General features: G+C 35.4%; 1 protein-coding gene across 1 annotated transcript in view; it reads right to left on the bottom strand.

Moving 5' to 3' along the window:
* Positions 1 to 23087, bottom strand: part of CSMD1 (CUB and Sushi multiple domains 1) — a gene marked incomplete at both ends in the record, with an annotated part of 1228645 nt that overhangs the window by 47181 nt on the left and 1158377 nt on the right. The window contains 2 exons of the mRNA XM_082481062.1: positions 11854 to 12027; positions 16166 to 16339. Of these exons, the coding sequence (XP_082337188.1) occupies positions 11854 to 12027; positions 16166 to 16339 (348 nt within the window). The remainder of the gene's footprint in view (positions 1 to 11853; positions 12028 to 16165; positions 16340 to 23087) is intronic.

Below are 23087 nucleotides of genomic sequence, written 5' to 3'. Positions count from 1 at the left end.
ATCTGAGCTTTTCCCTAGTTTCATGCTTCTGATTTTTGAACAATTTTCCATTGAGAAGAAAATATAAACCTCATTTATAAATTATCTCTGATACACAGAACCTTTCCATAGTTGTGTTTGGTTTGTTTTGGTTTTGTGTTTGTTTTTTTTTTTTATATTAGACAATAACAGGATAAAACAAACAGTCCTAGGAGACATTTCTGGAATCAAATCTGTTCACTGTAACTGAAGGCACTAAGGACTACATTAGAGGCTCATTTGCCCTCTTACACCTTTTTGTGATTTTCTGACCATAAAAAAATCTTAACTTCTGCTCTTCAAACCAAAAAACCACTAATAGGATTGATAAAGAATACCCACCTCCAGAACATAGGACAATCTTTAAAAGAAGTCCCTTTGATAATCTTCAGGCTGATTAACAGGTTAGACTTTACCACATCTTAAGTGAGAACTTGCCTACAACTGCCATTTTAAAAAGTCATTGCTACGTTTTCTCAAGACTCTATGTGAAGAAAGAATGCATGCTCTGCAACTGCTTTACTGTGAAGAACACTGCTTCCTGTGTTCACACAGTGCCTCCAAGACAGGGCTGCTCAGGGGAGGAAAGTAATGCATTGCCTGAAGTTTTGAATCATGGAATCACGGAAATTTCAGAGTTGGAAGGGACCTCTAGAGATCATCTAGTCCAACTCCCCTGCTAAAGCAGGATTGCCAGAGCACATTACTCAGGACTGCATCCAGGCAGGTCTTGAAAATCTCCAGAGAAGGGGACTCCACAACCTCCCTGGGCAGCCTGTGCCAGTGCTCTGTCACCCTCGCCGTAAAGAAGTTTTTCCGTGTATTTGAACGGAACTTCCTGTGTTCCAACTTGTGCCCATTGCCCCTCGTCCTGTCACTGGGAACCACTGTAAAGAGCCTGGCTCCATCCTCCTTCAACCCACCCTTTAGATACTTGTAAGCATTCATAAGGTCTCCCCTCAGCCTTCTCTTCTCCAGGCTAAAGAGTCCCAGCTCTCTCAGCCTTTCCTCATAAGGGAGATGCTCCAAGCCCTCAGTCATATTTGTTGCCATACACTGGACTCTCTCCAGTAGTTCCCTGAACGAGGGACAGAAATGCAGCAGACGCCCTGGTACTCTCTTTTGCTGGAATGGGGAAGATACTAGACATCTACAGGCACAAACATGTTAAAAAAAAAAGGCCTTCCAGAGTAAAAAGGCAGACAACCTGCCATGGACTATCAGTCACATAGAAATCTCATTTGGGAGTTGTGAGAACTCTGGAATATTGGAAAGTACTGTTTTTTTAACCATAATATTGAATGCTTATTTTATTTCTTGATCAAAGAGATAAACTGTTTTATTTAAAAATAGTGAAATAGTGCACAGATAAAAATACTGTAAAAGTAAAAAATAGTAAAATAAACAGTGAAATGACATTTTAGAATTTGTTCAAAGGAAAGAGCAAAAATGGTTTTTCCACTGCAATTTAGTGAAAATCATTGTTATTGCACTCAAATATACACTGGCTTAGTTGAAACAGAACACTGAAACTATTTGGTCAAATTCTTCCAATTTTAATATCATACTATTCTGTTGAAATAGATGAAAAATCTGAAGCATATTACAAAGTTCTCACATTTATTGAAGGTTTTGCCCATTCATGAATAGAATTCTTTTCAAGAAGTCTTCCCATCCTACGGATTACTCGAGTTTTTCCCTAGGTTTAATTTTTAAAAGCATTCACAACAGCTGTCCCTTTTTCTTGTACAGTTGAGATTATTAAAATAAAACACAACTGCTTTAAATTGAAACCTTGGTTTAAACCGTAAGCCTGCCAAGTTAGCTTCTGAAAAGCCAGTATTAGAAATTAAGAAAAAATAACTTTGTTTCATGAAGATATGCTGCCCTAAAGCTACCCAAAAGCAATTCTAACTGAATTATCTTTGAAACACAATAGGGAGAATAGAAAAGCTTAATTCTCCATGCAGACCAGAAATATGGAATATTCAAGGAATATATTACAGTCCCAAAGTATCAATTTGTCTGTGTGATAGTGTTCTCATTCTTGTACCAGTGGTATCTGTTTATCCAACTCAGTGATGAATAAAATACAAAATAGCCACTGAATGCATAATTTAAGCATGTACTCCGAGCAACAAAATTCTTGCATCATACATGAAGTTCTATCAAATTATTATGCAAGATAATACTATCCTTCACGCTAAAAAGTAAACAGAATTATGTCTGCAGTGCCACATAACATTAGCTATAGATTTTTAAATACACGAGTGTGCTGTTGCTAAGAAGGGCTGCAGTAAGGAGTACTTTAGAAAAGAATTTGAGTTGGCCAGCATGCAGAACTCAGGCGTTAGTTTCCCTGATTGCCTTTCACCCTGGGGACTCAGTTGTAAATCACAGTGAGAGTAGATGGAGATTGCTTTCTCTCAATGACAGCTGTCAAGGGTTACATGGGAAACGAATTCTGGCACTCTCAATTTAGTCTGTTGAGAAAAGCAGAAGAATGCTTTAAGTCTGCCCCGATGACTTTGGAACCTCACACTGAGTAGATTTAAACCCTTGAGGACAAAGAAGCGAAAAGACCATGTCAGAGTCCTTTAGGCAGTTTTCTGTTAAAAAGTTGAATGATCATCAAAAAGTACATCATTCACAGTATTTCATTTCTTGTTCTTGCTCTCTCTTTCTCTTTTTTTTTTTTTTTTCCTTGACAGAAACAATGTTAAGCTGCTTTTTAAAACTTTCACATCGGATCAACAGTGTTTTTAAACTTTTTATTTGAAAAGTATTGCATCGATGTTGGTATCTATAAAATGTATAGGGACTGTCATTCAGTGAATAACATTAGAGGATTCTCTCTGACTTCATGACAAATTCTAAGAAATGCTGTCTATCAAAAAAAAGAAGGCACTGCTTGTGAAAGCAAGATTACAAAAGTGCCCGTCAATGGAATTCTAGTAAAGTTCAGTGCAAAGTCAACAATACACAACAATAATAACTGCTTAGTGAAGTCAAGAAAAAACAAAACAAACCTACTCCACTTAGAATTTCTCTTTGCAAAAGTCTGAAATACATAGGAGTTTTGATTTTCTGATTGTTATTTTTTCAATGGGGGCCACTTGGATAGTGACTTTATCATAGAAATTCTGGCCACGTAAACCACAGAACTAAAATATTGAGGAAGCAGAGTATTTTTTGTTTTTACATACATTATAAAATCTATCCAAAATCTAACATCCTGACATCATGTTTCTGATGAACTCAGGCCAAGGAAATTCTCACTGTAATTAATGTAGTATAAAGGTTGTTGGTAATAGTGCAAATTAACACTAACAATTTGCTAAATAATATATTGGTATAAACAAGACCTTAACTAACATTAATAGATCCAACAAAGTATATAGTTCACATTTGGTTTTTTGCAAGATGAAAAGCTAAGACGCATATCACTTTTAATTGCATTCCAAAATATTTGCCATTGATATAAACATGCCAAATACTCTCTTATTGTTACAAAAAATGCAGTCTTCCTTATGTTTTCTATTGGAAAATTTCTGATGGAGTGCTTTGATAACTAGCTAACTCTATACTAAAATAAATATGGAGGAAGAATTATGTTAAAAGAAATTCCATAACTTGCAGTTATTTTTTTAAGCTTTGAACTGAGTGGGTGCAATTTTTTAAAACAACACTTTTTTTTGGAACACCAGATTAACTAATTTCAAAAGCGTGTATTTGTCTCTCAGATATGTATGAAATCTCTTCCAAAGAAGACCCATCCCCATCATGAACTCAGGCATTACACTAGCAGGTACATCAAAAAGATAAAGTCTTTCTCTTTAGATTTTTCTTAATCAGAGCATTGGTTTTCACATGTGAGAGAAACTATTCAGTTACCCCAAATGATGTTTCCACTACCTTTTGAGATGTCTTTGCCTGATCTCCAGGCAGGTGCCACTCCAGAGAGCTGCAGGAATAATTTTGAGTCCTGTGTCATCTCTGCCAGCTTTAGGTAAATATCTCAGACACTGTATGTCATCTCCCATGGCACCTCACCTCTTTATTTAGGAAACTTAGTCAAGTTCTAATTATCCTTCTGAAGGATATCAACATGCTATCAACATGAACAGATTAGGTATATCTAATATTCAAAGTATGCAAAAGTCTCAACAAAGGCATCTGACTTTGGAAAAACAAAACCAAACAAACCACAAAATTTTCTCAGCTTATGTGAAACCTTGATACCACCATAGATGGAAAACTGCTTAGGTTCAGAGTTGCTTTATCTTTGGATGAGAACAATTGGTCTTCAGTCTCATTCTCTCCCACCTGTCTATCAGCTGTCATCAGAAAGGTTATTTTTCTTGTCAGTGAAGAAGTGGAACATATTACCACTGGTTCAAATGATATACCCACTAACGAAAACATGATAAAATTGACAATTCCTTGATAAGACAAAGAGTCTAATAGAGATTTTCAAGAAACTATCAGTAACGAGATAAAAAAAAAGAAAAACCTTTCAAATTAGAAATTCAGTACAAAACCAGGACAAATGAACAAAGAGAGACCTGAATTCTTTATTACTAACAAATAGCATGGACTTACTCATACAGACTGCAGAATGTGAGCAACTCAAACCTTTGCAACATTTTTGTCAGGCAAAAAACCTCATATAATTTCTTTGGTAAATTTCCTGCCAATTTTCCTGTCCTGCCTACTATGGACACAACAGATAAAAGCAATGCATCATCGCAAAAGAGTTCCTGAGAATTTCCCAGTTTTGTTTTCTGAAAATATCAGTTTCCCATGCATATGTAATAGCTCAGTTGCAAAATAAAATAAAATAAAATAAATTAATATTCTGCAGTAGCTTCAAGCAGTAATCTATATTTTGTAGTAACTGCATGTAGAGTCTCAGTGAAGTGAAGCCAAGTTCATTATTGACTCAAGTGAACTCAACCAAGGTTTGAAAGAAAGGTCATACGTAAAATCTATGTTGAATTAAACGATACAGATTTGCCAGAAACATGAATCTCTTCCCAGCAGTATATTTAAGGAGCTGGAAGATTTATTGTTTTTTTGTATACAAATTCATAATTCATCACTAAAAGTGAAATTTGATACAAATGTTTCTCACCCATAAGATAAAAGGCAATTTTAGAAGGAAAGGCATATGCCAGAAGAAGTGCTATTACTTGCTTTAGGTGAGTTCTAATCAAGTCATTAAGAGTAAATTTGATATATGCCATTTAGTTGGTAGAACTTTGTTTATGTTTTGTTTGGTTGGTTGGTTTTTTAAATCATGGATGTTAAATTATCATTTCAGCACAATTTAATCATTGAAATGCATTTTATTATTTCTTAAATCTAACCAATAAGGACTTTTTGCTCTTCTTTCATGTAGATAATGTAATTCAAGATTCATTTTATTTAAGGATTTTTGGCAAAAAAGAATCTCTAATAATTTTGAACTATGCATATTCATCTTTTAATCCAAAATATATGAAATTATAAATAAAAAGTGTAATTATCATAAAATTATGCTACAGCAATTTTCACAGCATATGGTCCAAAAATATAGTATTTACTGAAGTAAAAATTTTAAATGGTATACCAAATTCTGCTTCCAGTGAAATGGTATAAATGTACTTATGCTATGAGCTCATAGGGAGGCATCTTACAGAATAGAAGACTCCTTTGCCCAGATACATAAGATAGAATTAAACCAGTTAGATGCATGCAGAGGAGTGTTCTGCAGGAACATGCCTGGCTGATATGTAGGTTTGAACCAGACTGCTCTGTACTTCTCCTTCCATTCTTTTGAAGGAATACCGCAAGTTTTTGTTTCACAGTGAATGCCTAAATCTGTTGTGAGCAGCAGCATATAGACATCTTCAGCTACAGTTCTTAACAGTGTCAAGTTAAACATCAGCTTTGACGCTTGCAGGCGAGAAACAGTAGGGTGTCAGGACCTTGGGATTTAGATAATCTCTTATAGTGTTTAGTCAATATGTGGAATAAAGTTTTACTCGTTGAAATTCCTTTCCTTTTGTTCTGTATTCATCCAAATAGGGGAAAACAATTGTATCCTCTTCTCTTACATGTACCTTTAAGTGTTTTTTGGGAGCTGGAGAGTCATGCAGAGACGGTTAAGAAGTTATGTGAGTTACCTCTCTAGTTACCCTAGATCAGGTGAGCTAGGTTACAGTCTCATAATTTGGTTCCAATTTACCTTAGTCTGTGAGACTGTGTTTTAATCTGAAAAGCTTGCAGTCTGCCTATTTTTGATAACTCTGTGTTATGTAGTAGCCTAAACCACTGGGATCAGCAGAAAAATAGGTCTGGAGATGCCGCATACCACTTTAGCAAGAATCTTCAAATGCATCTGTCAAACTCTTTAGTCATAAATTATATAGAATCATAGAATAGTTGAAGTCAGAAGGGACAACTAAAGCAGTCTGCCCAGGGCTTTGTCCGGTCAGGTTTTGAATACCTCTAAGAATGGAGACTCCACAACCTCTCTGGGCAATCTGTTTAGGTGTTTGACCACACTCACAGTTAAAAAGCTTTTCCTTATGTTTCATTTTGTGCCCTGTGCCTCTTGTCCTTTCACTGTGCACCACTGAGAAGTCTGGCTGTTCTTTTTTTTTTATACCCTTCTTTAGACGAGCATTTTTAAGATTCCTCTGAGCCTTCTCTTCTCTAGGCTGAATAACTCCAGCTCAGTCTCTCCTCAAATCACAGCTGAGTCCATGAGGGTAGTTTGTGTTTCTGTGAAAATATATGTAGAAAAGGGCAGAAAATGCCACAGAGAGAGGAGGAGGGCACAAATAATTAGTGAGAAATAATGGAGAGGACACTGAGGTCAGAAGGGAAAGTAGTCCATGGGGGAGCAGATATTCTCTGCAGCCAATGGAGGACCCACACCAGAGCAGACAAATATTGCTGAAGGACTTGCAGCCTGTGGAGAACCCATGCCAGGAAAGAGGAAAAGATTGAGGAAGAAGGAACAGCAGAGAAAAAACACTTCATACTGAACCCAAGGTCAATCTACCACACTAACCTAAACCAAGAAACAACACCAATTCTCAAGACAATTAATACATTTTAATAATAATTGAAATAAAACCTCCAAAATTTCTACATGAGAAATGCATGTAGTAGGTCAATAGTATAGAAATACTCTAACACTCATATGCTTAAATGAAGTTGGTATTGACTATTCCCTTTGCACTACAACTAAGTATTTTCTAACATGCAAATACATTTACAACAGTTATTGTTACTTTAGATAGTCTATTCTTCTACAGAACTCAAAAGTAGGATTTCTTAAAGAAACTGAAACCTTTATGATCTATCTTGTTTTCAAAGTTTAAATGTCAACATGGATTTCAAGGTTGATCACCTTGAATCTAGAGAAACTGCAAACTTAATGACTTGTCTCTTCGTCAAACACCTTAAATGTCAACCTGGAGTTCAAGGTTGATCATGCCTCAACACTTCTGTATTAGTGTGACCATCTCTTTTTCTGCCACTAATTGTGAGTTTCTTATGCTCAACCAAGGCTCTGGACAGCTTTGGTTCTTTACTTCTTGTACATCTCCATTTTTGTAATTTCTAAGACAAAAGTGGTGACACGAGTAATACTTACTGTTTTAATTGTATTTTAAATAAAATTCTTGCTGATGCAGAAGACAGAAAAGAATCTAGTTCCTTCTTTTAACTTGAGATTACATTCTCCCAAATCATACACTAACAAACTTTCTATTATAGAAAAACAATTAATTATGCAGTCCCTATACTCACCACTATTTCAAGATGTAATTATAAAAATACTTAAGTTAATAACTTAATGATATTTAAATTTTTATTGATTAGAGTTCCTAAACAACTCTATGCTTTGTAATACAGACCTACAGTGAAGCAACAGACAAGCAGTAGGTGACTGGATTAGGTGGGTCCACACAGTTCATGATAGAAGAGATACAAGTCACTGAAAAATACCTGTTATTATAGAAAAATAAGTACTTAGTGAAGGGAAGAATGAAGTGGAGAAGCACTGAGTGAAAGGCAAAAGTCCGACTTTACACCACCTGAATGAGAATAAACAAAATTGTAGATATTCAATTGAGAGAATTCTGACAGGAGTTTGACATTCTTAAGTGAATGGATCTTGGCAGAGCTGCATCTATACTACTCACTACTTTTGGAAAACCAACCTTCCTTAACAAGATTTCAGACCATAAATTGGCCTGGATCAAATGCAAATTCATTTGCTGAATTAAGGAAAATGAAAGTGGACAGGAGACACAAGTGAAATAATCTTGGAGTAACTGTAAGGCTCCTAATTCTTATGTTCTTATTTTTTAAATCTTCTCAGCCTTTGTATTATTCTTCATAAATTTCCTTTTTGTTTTCTCTTTCACTTCCACTTGCTTTCTTTTTAATAAATGTACTTGAGTTCAGTGTAAGTAGCTGAGTAATTTGGCGCATAAATGAGGCTGAGCTTCAGTAAAACCATGCAATCTCTGACTTTGATGGTCAAATAGAGCAGATCTGGACTGCATCTACAGGATATTTGAAAAAGTGTATATTTTCAGCAACTAAAACTTTACTTAAATGCCTAACAGATGAGAAAGAAGAGTTTGTTCACTAAAGTCTAGCAATACAAAACAGTATAAAATGGAAAAAAAAAGTACATGAGCCTAAATAGGAAGTTTGCTAATTCCTGCTTCTCTGTTCCAATAATTATATTGCTATGTTAGTTAACTCACTTGAAGAAATTCTGAAGGTAGTGACTGAAGGAATTGCCATCTCTGTATTGTTTTAATGAAAATGAAAGTTCTAATTCCACACACACTGAGCTTGAAATTGCATCAGCTATTTCTGAAACAATATGATGAGCTAATCTCCAAAGATAATTACTATTCTTAGGAACAACCATTGTAATACAATATGATTTTTAATAAACCAACAGGTGGAGATAATGAAGCTACCAATAGTTGAAGTTAACTTCTTATTACATGATTTTTAGTCCCAGTGTTAGTATCCTTAGCACAACTTCACTGACTGCAATTTCCTTTAGCACATTAAAGACAAGTTACAAAGGATGAAGAGCATAGTGCTTACATTGATTTAACATTTAAGTGATCATTTTCCCAATGCAAGAAAATACTCGAGAACAGCTTACTAGCCATTGCATTTCTGGAGAAGTTATTTGATCTGACTTAGTATTAACTTTACAACAAGTTGTCTAACTTGCACCTGTCTAATCAGAGAGGACAACAGAATTCCAGACTTGTATTCTCAATAGTGGAAGATGAGATTATTTTAAAAAATCATGGTTGTTTTAAATTTGTAAAGTAATCTTTAGCTTCTTTATTTTGCAGTCAGCTTTAAGGTAGGAGATACAATCCATCCCAAAGAACTGAAAGGTTCATCAGCCTATGACTTGAGTGATATTCCTTTTCTGAGGATTCATGATTTAGCAAAGATCTGCCAAATTATGTCACAGAGGTAAAATCTTGCCAGCCTTCCCAATTGCAATTTAACACTCAAAAATCTATCTTAGGTATAATGTATATTTTTTTCTATATATATGCATACATGTATAGATAGATCGATTGATCAATTGATTGATTGATTGATTTTTGTGTTCTACTTCTTTGCACGTTCCATACCAGGAAAAATCATCAGGTTCTTGTGATGGTGTGCCCCCCCCCCCCCCGTCAACCTGATCTTTATCTCCTGTAACCCTTCCCAAGCAATAACCACCCATGGTGGTTGTAAGGGGTGCAGGTAGCCATGACAGCTGCACCTAGCTCAATGTGGTTTCAGGGTGACAGATAACACCTCCACAATATCCAAGGGCTAACTTGAGCAATACTGGTACTGTGGTCAATATGCAAATACGACTATAGGTCAATCATCTTAACCCCATAAATAGCGGACAGCCCAAGAGCCCTTTGAGCTCTCCTGAACAGCAGTGGGCTGCACACCAGGATCTCCCCTTGAGTAGGGACGCCGCTCAAGATTACTCCTCAAGATTCAGAGATTCCTCGCCACAACAGATCCTCGGTAAGTGACTAAGCATGCTAAACTTTGAAATCTTAGCTAAGTGATATAAAGGATTGATTGTGCATATGTAATCCTTTAGACATAAAACGTTGACCAAGGCTGGGACTAGGACTGGATCCAGCTGCACCCAGACTCCTCTCTGAGAAGGAGTTCAGAACGCAGGGGGCTCCCTTCTGAACCTCAAGACTCAACAGGAGTGTCTCCCTGAGAGCTCTGTCTGACCCTGTCCTCTACGCAGTAAATAACCAAGAGTTTCTTGCCATCGTGAATCTGGTTAAAACACCGTCACATTTACCAAAAGACTATTAAATCCCTGTTTTATATCAATAAATGTATCGCTGCTTCTCTCTATGAGTGAAGCGTATCATTCCATCCACAACCATTCTCCCCAGAAACTACGCATGTTTTATTTGGTTTTGGTTTACACATTTGGAAATTAATACTGTTGTTAAAAGTTATAAATGGACCCAGACAATTCCTGCTTTGAAAAGGGAATATGACCAGGAAGAACATTTTTAAATTAGATACATTTCCTTCTGGAGCCTTCACGAAAAGAGTGCTGAAGGACATACAGTATCTCAAAAACTTTTCTCCAGGCTTTTGAGATCTTTCAGGATATCTTACGTGATTCACCTCATGTCCTGTCTTTCATCTCTCTGACAATTTGCATCTTTTTTATAGTCAGAATATATTCATTCTGCTTCAGTGATTCAGAAGAACACACTTCACAATATCATTGAATATTATTGGTATCTTATTGGTTTCAGCATTGAGAAAGCATGTGCTACACCAATGCAAGCTATTTTGGGGCATAAAACATAAAAAACCCTAGACCAATGAACAGATTTTAGTGGTCTAATAAAGATATTGGTGGAATAGAGCAAATATTTGATATTAGCTCCATATTCTACAACAACAGACAAAGGATGAGGACAATAAATAAAAACAATGGCCATAAATGGAAAGAGTAACAATAGGGTAACTTCAGAGACTTGTTTCCCTTTTAATCTTAATTAATTACATTACCGGCATCTGGATAAATAAATGATAGGACGCAATGAAATCTGAAAACTTTGGATTGTGTTTTGAAATGGTTTCTTTTTGTCCTTCCCTAATATGTACATTTCATACACAGGTTTCTTCATAACATAAAGCCTTGTTTCATTCTCATCTCTCAAACATCTCCATCTTACCCAGCGCATACTAGGAGGCAAATTCAGGTATGTCTTCACAAAAATCACAAGCAGAATTAAATATTACTTTATCATTTTTTTCTGGACAAAGAAAAGTCAGGTTTAACACGTACAAAAGTTATGAACATCTCTTGGGTGTTGCTAGGAATTACAGAAGAATTAATAGTGTTTTGATGCACTAATATTCATTTGCATAACTATGTTTTAATAGGAGTAAGAGACCATTTATGGAAATTGTACTCCAGTGTACCTAATTCAGGCTAGACAGCCAACTGTGATTTATTAATGTAATATAACTTTTTTTGACACAAAGTACACTTTACATATCTAAAAACAAAATGCGGAGGATAGCTGTCTGAGAACTTCGAGGTAAAATACTGAAAAGGCTTCCCCAATAGTCAGCCCTAAATCCATTTTCCAATACAGAAATGCAAAAACTCAAATAAGGGTCAATAAGTTCGTAAAGGTCAGGTTTGTGAATTATATCCCAATATTTTTAAGGCAGGGTAAAGGATCATGCCTGGAATAAGTCACTAGAGAGCAGAGAATGTATGAAAAAGTTTCTTACCTCGGCAGTTGGGTAAAGGGCTACTCCACTGCCCGTTGCTTCGGCACTGTGCTCGAGAAGCACCCTGAAGTAAGTACCCAGTGTTGCAAGTAAAATTTACAACGTCATTTAAATTGAACTCACTGCCATTAGTCATTCCATGAGCTGGATTCCCAGGATGTCCACACGTGATTGCTGTTAAAAGAAAAATAGGCAGGCTAGCATCTAACTGAATGGTACTGTTCCAGGGAATCACTTGCAGGTTGGAGCTCTTTTGTTTTGTTTTGTTGGTCTGTTTGGTTTTCTTTTTCCTTCTGAATTTGTCTTTTATATTTATACAAGAAAATTAAGAAAAAAATGATATATTTATTCAGAATTTTTAACTGACAGGAGAAAAATCTTAATTTTTCAATAAAAACTTTAGAACCTACTTTTTACCTTATGTCAAAAGTTGTAATATAAATAATTATATATATACATAAGCATTTTGACACCCATCTGATATATATTAGACCTTAAAAAATGTTGAAAGTTCACTATATTTCCTACTAATTCAAATAAAAAAAACCATCCCCTTCAACCTTCAAAATGTAATAAGGCAAAACAAATTGAATTTGAGCATTCAGAGCATTCTGGAGTTCTGAGGCATTTCTGTTGCAAAGTTCTTGAGTTCCTTTACTGAAGTAGTAATCCTTTTAATCAGATTCTCTTATGGCAATAGAGAAATCATTGTTGGGAGTAAATCTTTCCCATTACGTGTATAATGTGTTGATTATGCTTAAATGACACTTGTAAAATATACTTGCAATGGTCAAGCTCTAGCTTACCACATGACAAGACTTTAAAATAATATAGAAAAATATAGAAAATCATGGATACTGATAATACGAAATCAGAATGTATATGCATACATACACACAACTTTTCAACATTGTCCTAGTGACATTTATCATACTCATAAATATTCTATACACAGGTTTATCTTTTGTTTTATTACTTTGTGGTTTGTTTTGTTTTTAACTGAAAAGACAACTGAAAAATAATTTCAATGTATTTCTTTTTATTTTATCATGGAGTTCAACTGTGAAACAGTATTTTCAACAGTACCTGATCTTTGGGAATTAAATAGGACCCCTTACTGTATACAGACTTACATATTTAGCCCTTTAATTGTGTACATAAATCTAATAAAATCACTTGAATCCTTTCTGCACTATCTCATTTGATACATTTGAAGATGAAACCCTGAACATTACAATAAAATCTTACTACAGGCACATAATCAACTGTATTCTAGCACAGTTGTATTTTTAAACTGTTACAGATGATCAAGTTTCAAGAAATAAAGCAATTTCCAGGCCCATACTACATCAGTTAGCATAATTCTTATATAAAAACCTATTAAATGAAAAAAAATAAAATGCTATCACCTTAAACTTTCTGCAGTTTGCTGAACAAATTAGGTTTTAACACCATAAAATTTAGGTCTGTTGTAGAAGTTCTGATAATGAAAGATAATTCTGTTCTGTTGCCCATTTCAACAGAAGCATACCCTAGTCAGTCAGTTCCTGTTTAGAACTCATTACTCTTGACAGGATGCTGGTATTTGTAACACCTTCCAGAAACTAAAGATCTTGGATTTTGAGATCTTAACCACTGCATCTAGTTCTGCCACTGCTCCATTATAGTTACTAGATATCATTGACCTGTTGACTGATCAATGCTGCAATAGTTGGATTCACACAGTAGCCAGTACTTAAAAGCAACTTTTTTTTTTTTTTAAAGGCAAAGTAGACAATTCTAGCATTATAGTGTTTTCAATCACCATTAGGCTTTTATGAAATCAATTTAATAATGTTTACTTAAGCAGTAGCCAAAACATTTAAAATAAAGGTTAATACTGTTCCTTTTATGTCATTTAAATGGTGAATTACAAATTCCCTCCTCCATCCTCATTTAAACAACTGCCCTATGCATGCATGCACACATGCATTCACATACACACTTAGTCCTAAATATGTCATGGGAAAATAAAGTCACTCTGAAATCGATACTCTCTAATGAATTACGCATTTCTCTATTATAGTGCAAAGAGATCAACCCGCTTAATGGAATATAACTTTCAAATATACACTCCAGTCTTTAACACAGTATCTTTCTTAGACCCTGGAGACTTCCACCTCACCACAGAAAATACATAACCCAGAAGAAATAACGATAGTACTGATAGAATTTGGAGAGTAACAAAATTCCAGTCCGAGCATCGGCTGTACAACTAAACCTATGTTTTTGTCATCATTAATACTTTTAGTAAAGAAGGTTACTCTCCTGATTTTTGCTGCTGTTGCTCACAAGGAACTAATCATACATCTTCACATTTCATGTTAAGTCCCAATAAAAGACCTTTCAGAAAATATTTGGCTAAAGTGTGGTTCAACCAGTTATCCAATAAAGAGAGAGGAAAACACCTGTGTCACAAATTATGCAAGATGAAGGAGGCTGACTTTCATATGAAACTAAGAAGCTAAAGTAGTCATGGGTGGAGTACTCTGAGTAGTTACTTAGTATTTTTTGAAGCTTGCAATGTCTAGTACTTACAAATCTGAAATTTCTTTCAAAGCCAACTAGAAATACAAAAGGATGTGTGATCTTCTGTAAAAATATAGGCCAATTTGGGGTAAATTTTCAGGGGCACAGCCCATAATTTCTTTATGGTGCCTCTGCCATATTTCTAGTTTCTTATCCACACTGGTCAGTCGGAAAACCATTTCTGTATCACATTTGGGACCACATTTCTAGCATTGGTAAACGGTATATTTTCACTTTGCTTCTCAAAAATAACTGAGTCATTTTTATGAGAATTTTTAATAACTAACTAACTAAATAGAAGTAGGAAAATCATCTGAAGCTTGGATGTTGGCACACAAAAAAATAATCTTGTATGGCTTTTTAGTCTGGCAGAGTTATAAGCGAAAGGAAACCACGTTGTAATGGAAAGTATTAGGCAACCTATAATGACAGAAATTGCTGCCAGTTCTTCCCATAACAGTAATGATAACATCAATTTAGGAAGAAGCAGCCTCCCACCCACCCCTCAGCTTTTCCCCTTTCTTTTGAAGGGATTTTATTCACTGCATGGCAAAATTAATCCACTAAAAGTAATAATGCTAGCTGGTGGCATCTCTCCTTTGATGAATATAATTCACTTGAAGATATAAATAGGTTTTTAAATGGACAATGACATTTCAGAGATATTTCCTGCAGCTGTATACAGGTAGAAATTTTCATTTTACCACTAAGAAAGAAAATACTGAACATTTTGAAATCTAATGACTTATCAGTAACATATTTTCTCAGAAATGAAACAAAGATACTGACATGGATTGAACAGAAAAGCTGATCATCTCAGTGACTATCTCTGTGTAGACAAAAATATGTCTGTTTGAATTGCGGATACCTTAGAAAATTACAATATTGAAATAATTGATATAAACGCTCCATTAAAAATGACAAAAATTGTATAAAGATGGGAAGCCTTATTAAAACTGAAAAAGAATAATAAAATCAACTACACAACAAAGTAGTAGAATAAAAAGCAGAGAAATCAGACTTGAATCTGATTAACTGTCTGATGGTTCAGAAAATATCAGAAAACCTACCATGCAAATGAGGAAGGAATTAGAGTAGGAAAGACTCAACAATTCCAGTAATTAATTATGGAATTTTCAAAAGCAGGAGAAAAAAAAGAAAAAATAAATCCTACTAAAGAGAGTAAAAAGGTTCATTTTTTTTTGTCTAACAGATGTGGTGTAATCCAGTACCATGCCTGTGCTTGCACTGGTAAATATTAGGAGGCCAGCTTGGAAAAATGGGCAGTCACCATCAAAGCTGCACAGATAAACAGTATTCCAGCTCTACCCACCAAACAATGAAATTAGACCAAGGGATTTTGATATTCCTGGTGTAAAAAAAAAGGGGAGGGGGCCAGTAAGCCCCCCTTTACGCTTTACATAGAAATTATGCATAGAGAAAGAAAGAGAAAGAGATAGATGAAGTTATACAGTTGTAGACTGTTGTTCAACCCACTTCAATGCCTCTGTCATCCTGTTTCTGAAACAACAGAAATCAGGAATTGCAGGATACAGTTATTTGGTCTGTGCTCGTTTAGAAGCTAGATTAGAATATCATAATGACCCTTCTAATTGAAAATAGGTCCAATAAATATCTGATCAGAGCACCTCATTCAAACACCTTTGAACATCCGAACCACTGTTAATGTTCAAGTAAGTTTTAAATAGCAGTAATAATTCAGTCAAAAATTAGTCATACTTACGGACACAAACAGGAGTTTGTCCAGACCATTTGTGATCCTGCAGGCAAATTCTGACAGATGTACCAACAAGTCGAAAGCCAGGATTACACTGATAGACTACAGTATCACGATAACTGAAACCATCTCCACTAATATGACCATTTACAATTGGATCTGGAGAACCACAATGACCAGCTACAATAAAAGAAAAAGCCATCAAAAACATATATTATTACAAACCTTGCCAACATTTACAAGAAGGTTGATATGACAAAATTTCATCCTTGCTTTCAATAAACAATATATTAGGGTCAAATACCGCACTGTACAGAACAAGTTCTGAGGTGTAAAAACTACAGGTGATATTCCTTCTGCTTTTTTAGGGTGAAGTGATATTCAAATAGTTTTAATTTTCATACATATAGTTTCTGCAGATTCTGTTGCAGAAATGACACATTTGTCAGAAGAATGTCTGGAAAATATAAATCACAAATGTCTGAAATTGGACATCATTCAGTTTAATTGCTAGAAAACTGACGATTTTAACGTGGATATTTTTTCCCCCTTTGCCTTAGTAAAGTTGCCTTTTTCTTCAGAGAATTGTCAATTAAAAGGTCTTTAACTCACAAATCCATACTACCATTTCATCATAGAGTTCTGATTTCTGTTATTAATGATTTGCTTGAGACTTTGTAAGTAGATCTCTACTAATAAATTAAACATGGTTGGGACCATTCTCTGGAGGTGGCCAACCAGCACAGAGTGGTCTACAACCATAAAATGAAAATCTCTTCCCCTCCAGACCAGCACAGCTGCTAGAAAGCTGCCTACCAGGATCAGTACTGGTTTAAGCTAACTTGAACTGTTCTTGGAAATTGTCTTGGAGAACCTTAGCAAAAAAACATGCCTAGGCACTGTTCTAATAATTTAGTAGGAGAGTTGATCGAGTTTCGTGCTCATTTTCATGTCCTGGCATTGTTATTTGATTAGAACAAACATAGCCCTTGTTATTACACATATCCAACAAATAACTGATTAGTAGACAGATACTAAAACTAATCAAATTTAAAAATTAAATGAAAAAAAAACCTCATTTAAAAAAAAGAAAACAAACCCAAATAATTTCTGCAGGATGACAGTCAGGCTAGTGTCTTCAAGAGAAGAAAAACTGTGTTATTGCAGTTACGAATATATGTTCCACTTAGCTATGTCAGTTCCTTTACAATGCTATTTAGGCCCCTACTCCTATTTATATTCAATAGAAATTTTCTCCAGTCTAATTTAAAGCCTGCAACATAGAAAGCAGATTTCTTGAAAAAAAAAAAAAAATCTACAAATTAGTATATCTTGTTATGTTCAAGTATTTCCCAACATTGAGCTACAGTTTCTACAATTAAACTAATGTTTATTTATTAATGGGTTTTAGTAATGAATGACAAAAAGTGTTTTTGTGTTTACTCTTTCCAAATAATAATCACCTTTATGTTATCTTCATCTGTTTCTTAGCTAAACTGACATATTTAATGGCTTTTCTGTGCTTATAAACTCATATTCATGTCAAAAATATAATAACCTCTTCTTTATATTGCTTCCCAATTTGATCTGTACACTTCAAAATAGCCGCCTTCTCATACAGCTGTATGAAGGCATGAAAAGGAAAGAATGTCTACCAGCAGTATTTTCTCCTTAGTTATATCAGCTGCTGTTAAACAATACAGAACACATTACTCCAGGGTTATAGCACTCTTGGCACTAAGGAAGCCAAGCAATGATATTATCCTCGCTACATTCTTCCTTCTGTTTTGAAACAGACTTGCTGAGCAGGAAACTATTTCTCTTTACTGATCACAGAGGAGAAAAAAGTTCATTTTTTTGGTGACACTGATTAATTGCACCTGGCAATAATTTAATTTGAAACTACACTAAGTCCTCATTTTGAGATGTGAGGACAGGGATCTGAGGCTCATGACAACTGCTAGAATGGGTGCGCGTGTGATATTGTGTTTCACACAGGTTGCATCCATCAACAGCAGGCTTGTTTGTCACTTAGCTGCTTTGGGATTGACTCTCCTGTCTATTACAGCCCCCTTAATAATGCTAGACAGTGTATTTCATTCATACTTGATAGCTCTTCTAAAACCCTAGAAGGGTAAAGGACGTGCTACTTGATTTATTTTTTTTCATAGATATAGGATTATTATAATAATCTTAATTGTAGGATTGCTGATGTGTTTAAGGAGATATTTTTATACTGTTCTGTAAATTTGTGGAAGAAATTATGAATGTAAGCTTTTCACACCCAACTTCTTACACAGGTACTCTTCCCCTAACAGGGAGTAAGGCAACAGAGAGTAACAAGGACATTGAAAGCATATTTTTCTCCTTGAAATGTCTTATGAAATACTTTACATTATTGTTCTCAGTCCGAACTAGTAATATGATCCCCCTTACCATTTTCTCTCTTCCAGCCTCGCTCAGCCTCTCCATGTCTATCACATACTCCAGTCCCTAGCCCCTTAATGGGCCCTTCCCCCAGACTTGCTCCAGTTTCCAGTATATCTCTTGTATGGTGGAGGACACAAAATCTACACGCGGTTTTCCACATGAGGGCTGAAGAGGAAATAACAACCATGACCCGCTGACTACACTGCTGCTCATACAGTCCACTCTGTGATATTCTTTACTGCAAGGCCACTCTTTTAACTCTTTTTCAACCTCTCCACTAGGTCACCTGGGTTGCTTTCTGTAAAGCTTCTTTCTACCCAGTCAGTTCCAAGCCGGTACTCACAAATGGCATTCTAGGAAAAGTGCAGAATTCTGCATTTGTCTTTGTTGAATTTTATGAGCTTCCTCTTGGCCTACTCCTCCAGATTCTCAAGGTCTCTTTGTCTAGCGGTACTGCAATCCAGCTTATCAACTCTTCTCCCATCATTTGGTGTCATCCTCAAACTTGCTGAGGCTGAACCCCAACCTGTTATCCAAGTCACTGACGGAGGCTGAATGATATTGGCCTCAGTATTCATCCTCAGTATCCACAGGCTACTAGTCATACATTGAATCGTGAAACACTACCCTCACAGTTTGGTGGTTCAACTAGTTTTCCACCCATTTTGTAGTCCCCCCATCCAGTCCCTGCCTTCTCAATTCGGCTACAAGGATGCTATGGGATACTGTTCTAAAAGCGTTGCTACAACACAAAGTGAAAGAAATCTACTGTTGAAATCAACTGAAACCTAATTCTGATGAGACAGTCACCAGAAAAGGCAGTAAGATTATTAAGGTTTGCTTTTGATTGTTCCATCCTGTCTGTTCCAAACTATTTTCTTATTTTCCCTGTTCCTGGAAATGAACTTAGTTCCTCTCTATTTTTTTTTTCCAGGGACTGAGGTGAAATAGCTATCCTCTTGCCTTCTTTGGAAATCTGATGTTATGCTTGGGGTTTTTTTCAGTAACAGCAGTTGTTCCCGCCTTTCAAGAATGGTAGGAAGTGGCTTCACAAGGACATATGCCATCACCTCAGACTTATCCAGTGAAATCACAGGTGTTAGTTCAGTTTATTTAACTAGTTCTTTAATTGATTCCCTCCACTGCTGCATTGTCTGTCCACCGCAACTGTACTACTATGAGTAAAAAAATCACGGGCTGGATAATCTACAGCCTAGATGAAACATGTACTAGAGCAGAGGTATAGCTCAGTTTTAATGACAATTTCTTCTCCTAAAGAAAACAATTCTGCATGACCCTAAATATTCAGGAATTAGGACAATTCTGAAAATTGTCATTCAGGTAATTGGGACAATCACAGATTTGCAGAAAGGAAATCTATGAAACAGACGTAAAATGGGAAGAGAAAAGCTGTATTTATACAAAATAGAATGGAATAAATTTGATTTTTTAAATCTTTTCTAGACCTAAACAGTGAAGAATTGCAAAGCAGTTGCTGCACTCAAGCCAAACACAGGGAACCACAGGAAATTTAAACAAGAAAGATAGCTGAGATGTGCCAACTGGCATAATGCAAAATACAAAATATTACGCACTTTCTCTTAAATGGGGATTTAACAAGTTGCTGGACTTATTATGTGAGTCATTTCATTTACAGATCATTCCAGCTAGTGGATTTAATTATTTTTTCTGGGAGTTTTGACTCATTTAGATTAAATATTCCAATAACTCAAGAACTGAAAGAGCCCTGCAATAACACAAAATGCATGCAATTTTCCCATCAAGTAAAATTAGATTAAAAGCATATTAAAGAGGCTGATAGTGTATTTTTTAATAAAATATGCTCTCAAGAATTAAGGAAATAGTTCACATGGCTCAAGGTTGGTTCTGTAGTTTTACTCTAAAACACCTGGAAAGGAAGATACAAATAATTCTGTTTTATTTTAATAAGAATTTGAAATATAGGCCAATATCACAATATCATACTGCAGTTTACCTGTGAGTTATCGATTACAGGATCAGATATTTTTACACAAGCACAGTCAGCATCAGCATTTTTGCACACTGACAAATGTATAGAGTTATGCATATTATAGAATCATGCAACATATGAAAATCTTACTTTTTTGGAAAAAAAAAATATGCTAAAAATTCATGAAAATGAAATGGAGTAGATTATATTTACGTTTAGATTTTAAAGTATGTCCTTGACTTGTTTATGTGTAGTTTTGCACCTGAAAGTCATAAAAAGTCAGGAAAAAATATCTGTTCAGGAAAACACTTTTGTCCATGATTAAATGCCACCAATAACAGAGACAGAGTTAAGCAAACTCTTAAATGCTTCCGATTTGATCCATGCCCTATATGTATGTGTGGTCAGTCACACATACAAACTATGCAAACATACGTATGTTTTGTGACTTATACGTATAATTATTTTTTGAAGGAAAAAAAGGGAAGAGATATGAAAGCAGAGATATGAAATATCAGCAGTGTGAATAACTGAGTTAAACCGAAAAAAAAATATTTCCCTAACAATTCAATTTTATCTTTGTATAACTAAGAAAAAATACATATAATGCTAACTACCTGAAGACTTAAGTCTCATATTTAGCCTCGGACTTATTAACTACAGTCATTGGTTTTAGCTTTCTTTTGAGACAAATAGTAAGGATTTGACGAACCCTTTCCTGAGATACAGAAATTAGTGTACTCAGTTGGCCTGAAATCATAAATTGATTCTGCACAGACCGGTGGGTAACATAAAGTGATACCTATTTTCATCTATAGCTGTCCTGAATTACATTCGTGCAGGCACGGTGTAGGTAAAAAGCATCTCATTATCATTCCTTTGAAATGGAAAGGCTCATTCAGAGCTCCCTGGGTGTTTGCTTCCTGATTTTCACAGGCTTCAGGTAAGTCCTAGAGGCACCGCTGAAATAAATTTGGTGCATGCTGTCCTTGAAATTTAGGAATACACAACTGGCGGCATTCGCATAATCTAGCTTTAAAATTTAAGAATTTACCTTTCCTGAATTGCTCTCCGGAGGAGCCTGCATAGTTCCATTGACCTTGTTGGAAATTTAGGATCTTAGATTGTACTCTAAATTGCGTCTAAATTAGGTGCCTAAAGTACATGGTGTGAATATCCCTTATGTGAGAGAATGTAGAGAGGCAGAAAGAGGTTTAGTAGCAGAAATATAACCTTCTGCAGCTTTCGTGTGATAACTCAAATTTAGACTTCCACAATCAGAGATGTGCAGTATTTTTTGGCACTATAGAGCTTGTCTGATTTTGAAATAGCAAAGACTAAATAGTGATTAACAACCTTCCAGATCCGAATGTGATCTTTTCTGTCCAGTGAGGTAGATCCACACATTTGACTGTTCTAAGCAGATACCAATTTCAATGTAGGTTTGCAAAAAAATGAAACAGATTAAAACCAACAGCAAATCATTCCTGGAGAAGAAAAGGATGAATTCATATAAATGGAATTCCAACTGTATATAGAGACAGTCATTCCTATGAGAACTAGTAAACTTATTAGCCTTTTGCTGAAGAGTTAAGAGTTTCACTGTGTGTAGTTTTTAAAATGGCTTCGAGAATAAAGTGGTATTGTTCACTATGGACATCCTGTACCAATCACTTCTTCTCCTTCCCTACACTATTTGAATCTAAATTTACAGCTATTGTAGACAGTTAATCTTCTGGGGTGTTCAGTGGTAAAATATATTTCTCAGTAGTTGGAATACAAGAAAAAAATCTTTTCCAGCCTTTCTTGGGCAAGAGTTATTTATAATACAAACAGAATCCATTGCGATTTGTATATTATTTAGTTTGTATATGTTGGCAGCCAAATTATCCTGTGTGTATAGCCTTTCAAAAAGAGAAAAGCAGTACATAAGTACTAAATACTATTATTATTGATCAGATGATGAAGTGGTATTTCAGGTTAGTTAAAATGAATGCTAACACATATCTTTATGCTTGAAATTATTATATACAGGTGTCAGGCACTACACTGGCAATGAATGGTGTAACACACTGCAAAAAACTGAGGGGTAATAGCTCTTTTTTTACAATATAGCTTGCTTGTTTGCAACAGAAGAAGGGGCAGAGGAAAATACTCCTACACATGCAAATTTGGGGCTGTTGGATCTTCACAGTTGCAGTTCTAGCATCTTGCTGGTCAGTCTCAGTCCAGGGATAGCCTGACACCATCAGGAAGCTGATGTATCTTCACATACAAACCGCATATAGTTCCATTGTGGAACTGATGAACTTATGTATGTGAAAAGGTAATGCTGAAGTATAGCATTCTCCTGACCAGCACCTCAGTGCAATTCTTTTTCCTAGGTTAAAAAAAAAAGATTTCTTTTACTCCTTTACTGCTCTAAGTGTCAAAAGAAATAGCAATAAAAGCAGACCCCATTTATGCCATTATCTTCTACATCACAAAGACATAATTCTTCATACAGTGTATTTCAAATTGAAAAAT

Source organism: Vanellus vanellus (assembly GCF_965231255.1).
Source record: "Vanellus vanellus genome assembly, chromosome: 3".
Classification (NCBI taxonomy): domain Eukaryota; kingdom Metazoa; phylum Chordata; class Aves; order Charadriiformes; family Charadriidae; genus Vanellus; species Vanellus vanellus.
This window is presented reverse-complemented; position numbering and strand designations above follow the sequence as displayed.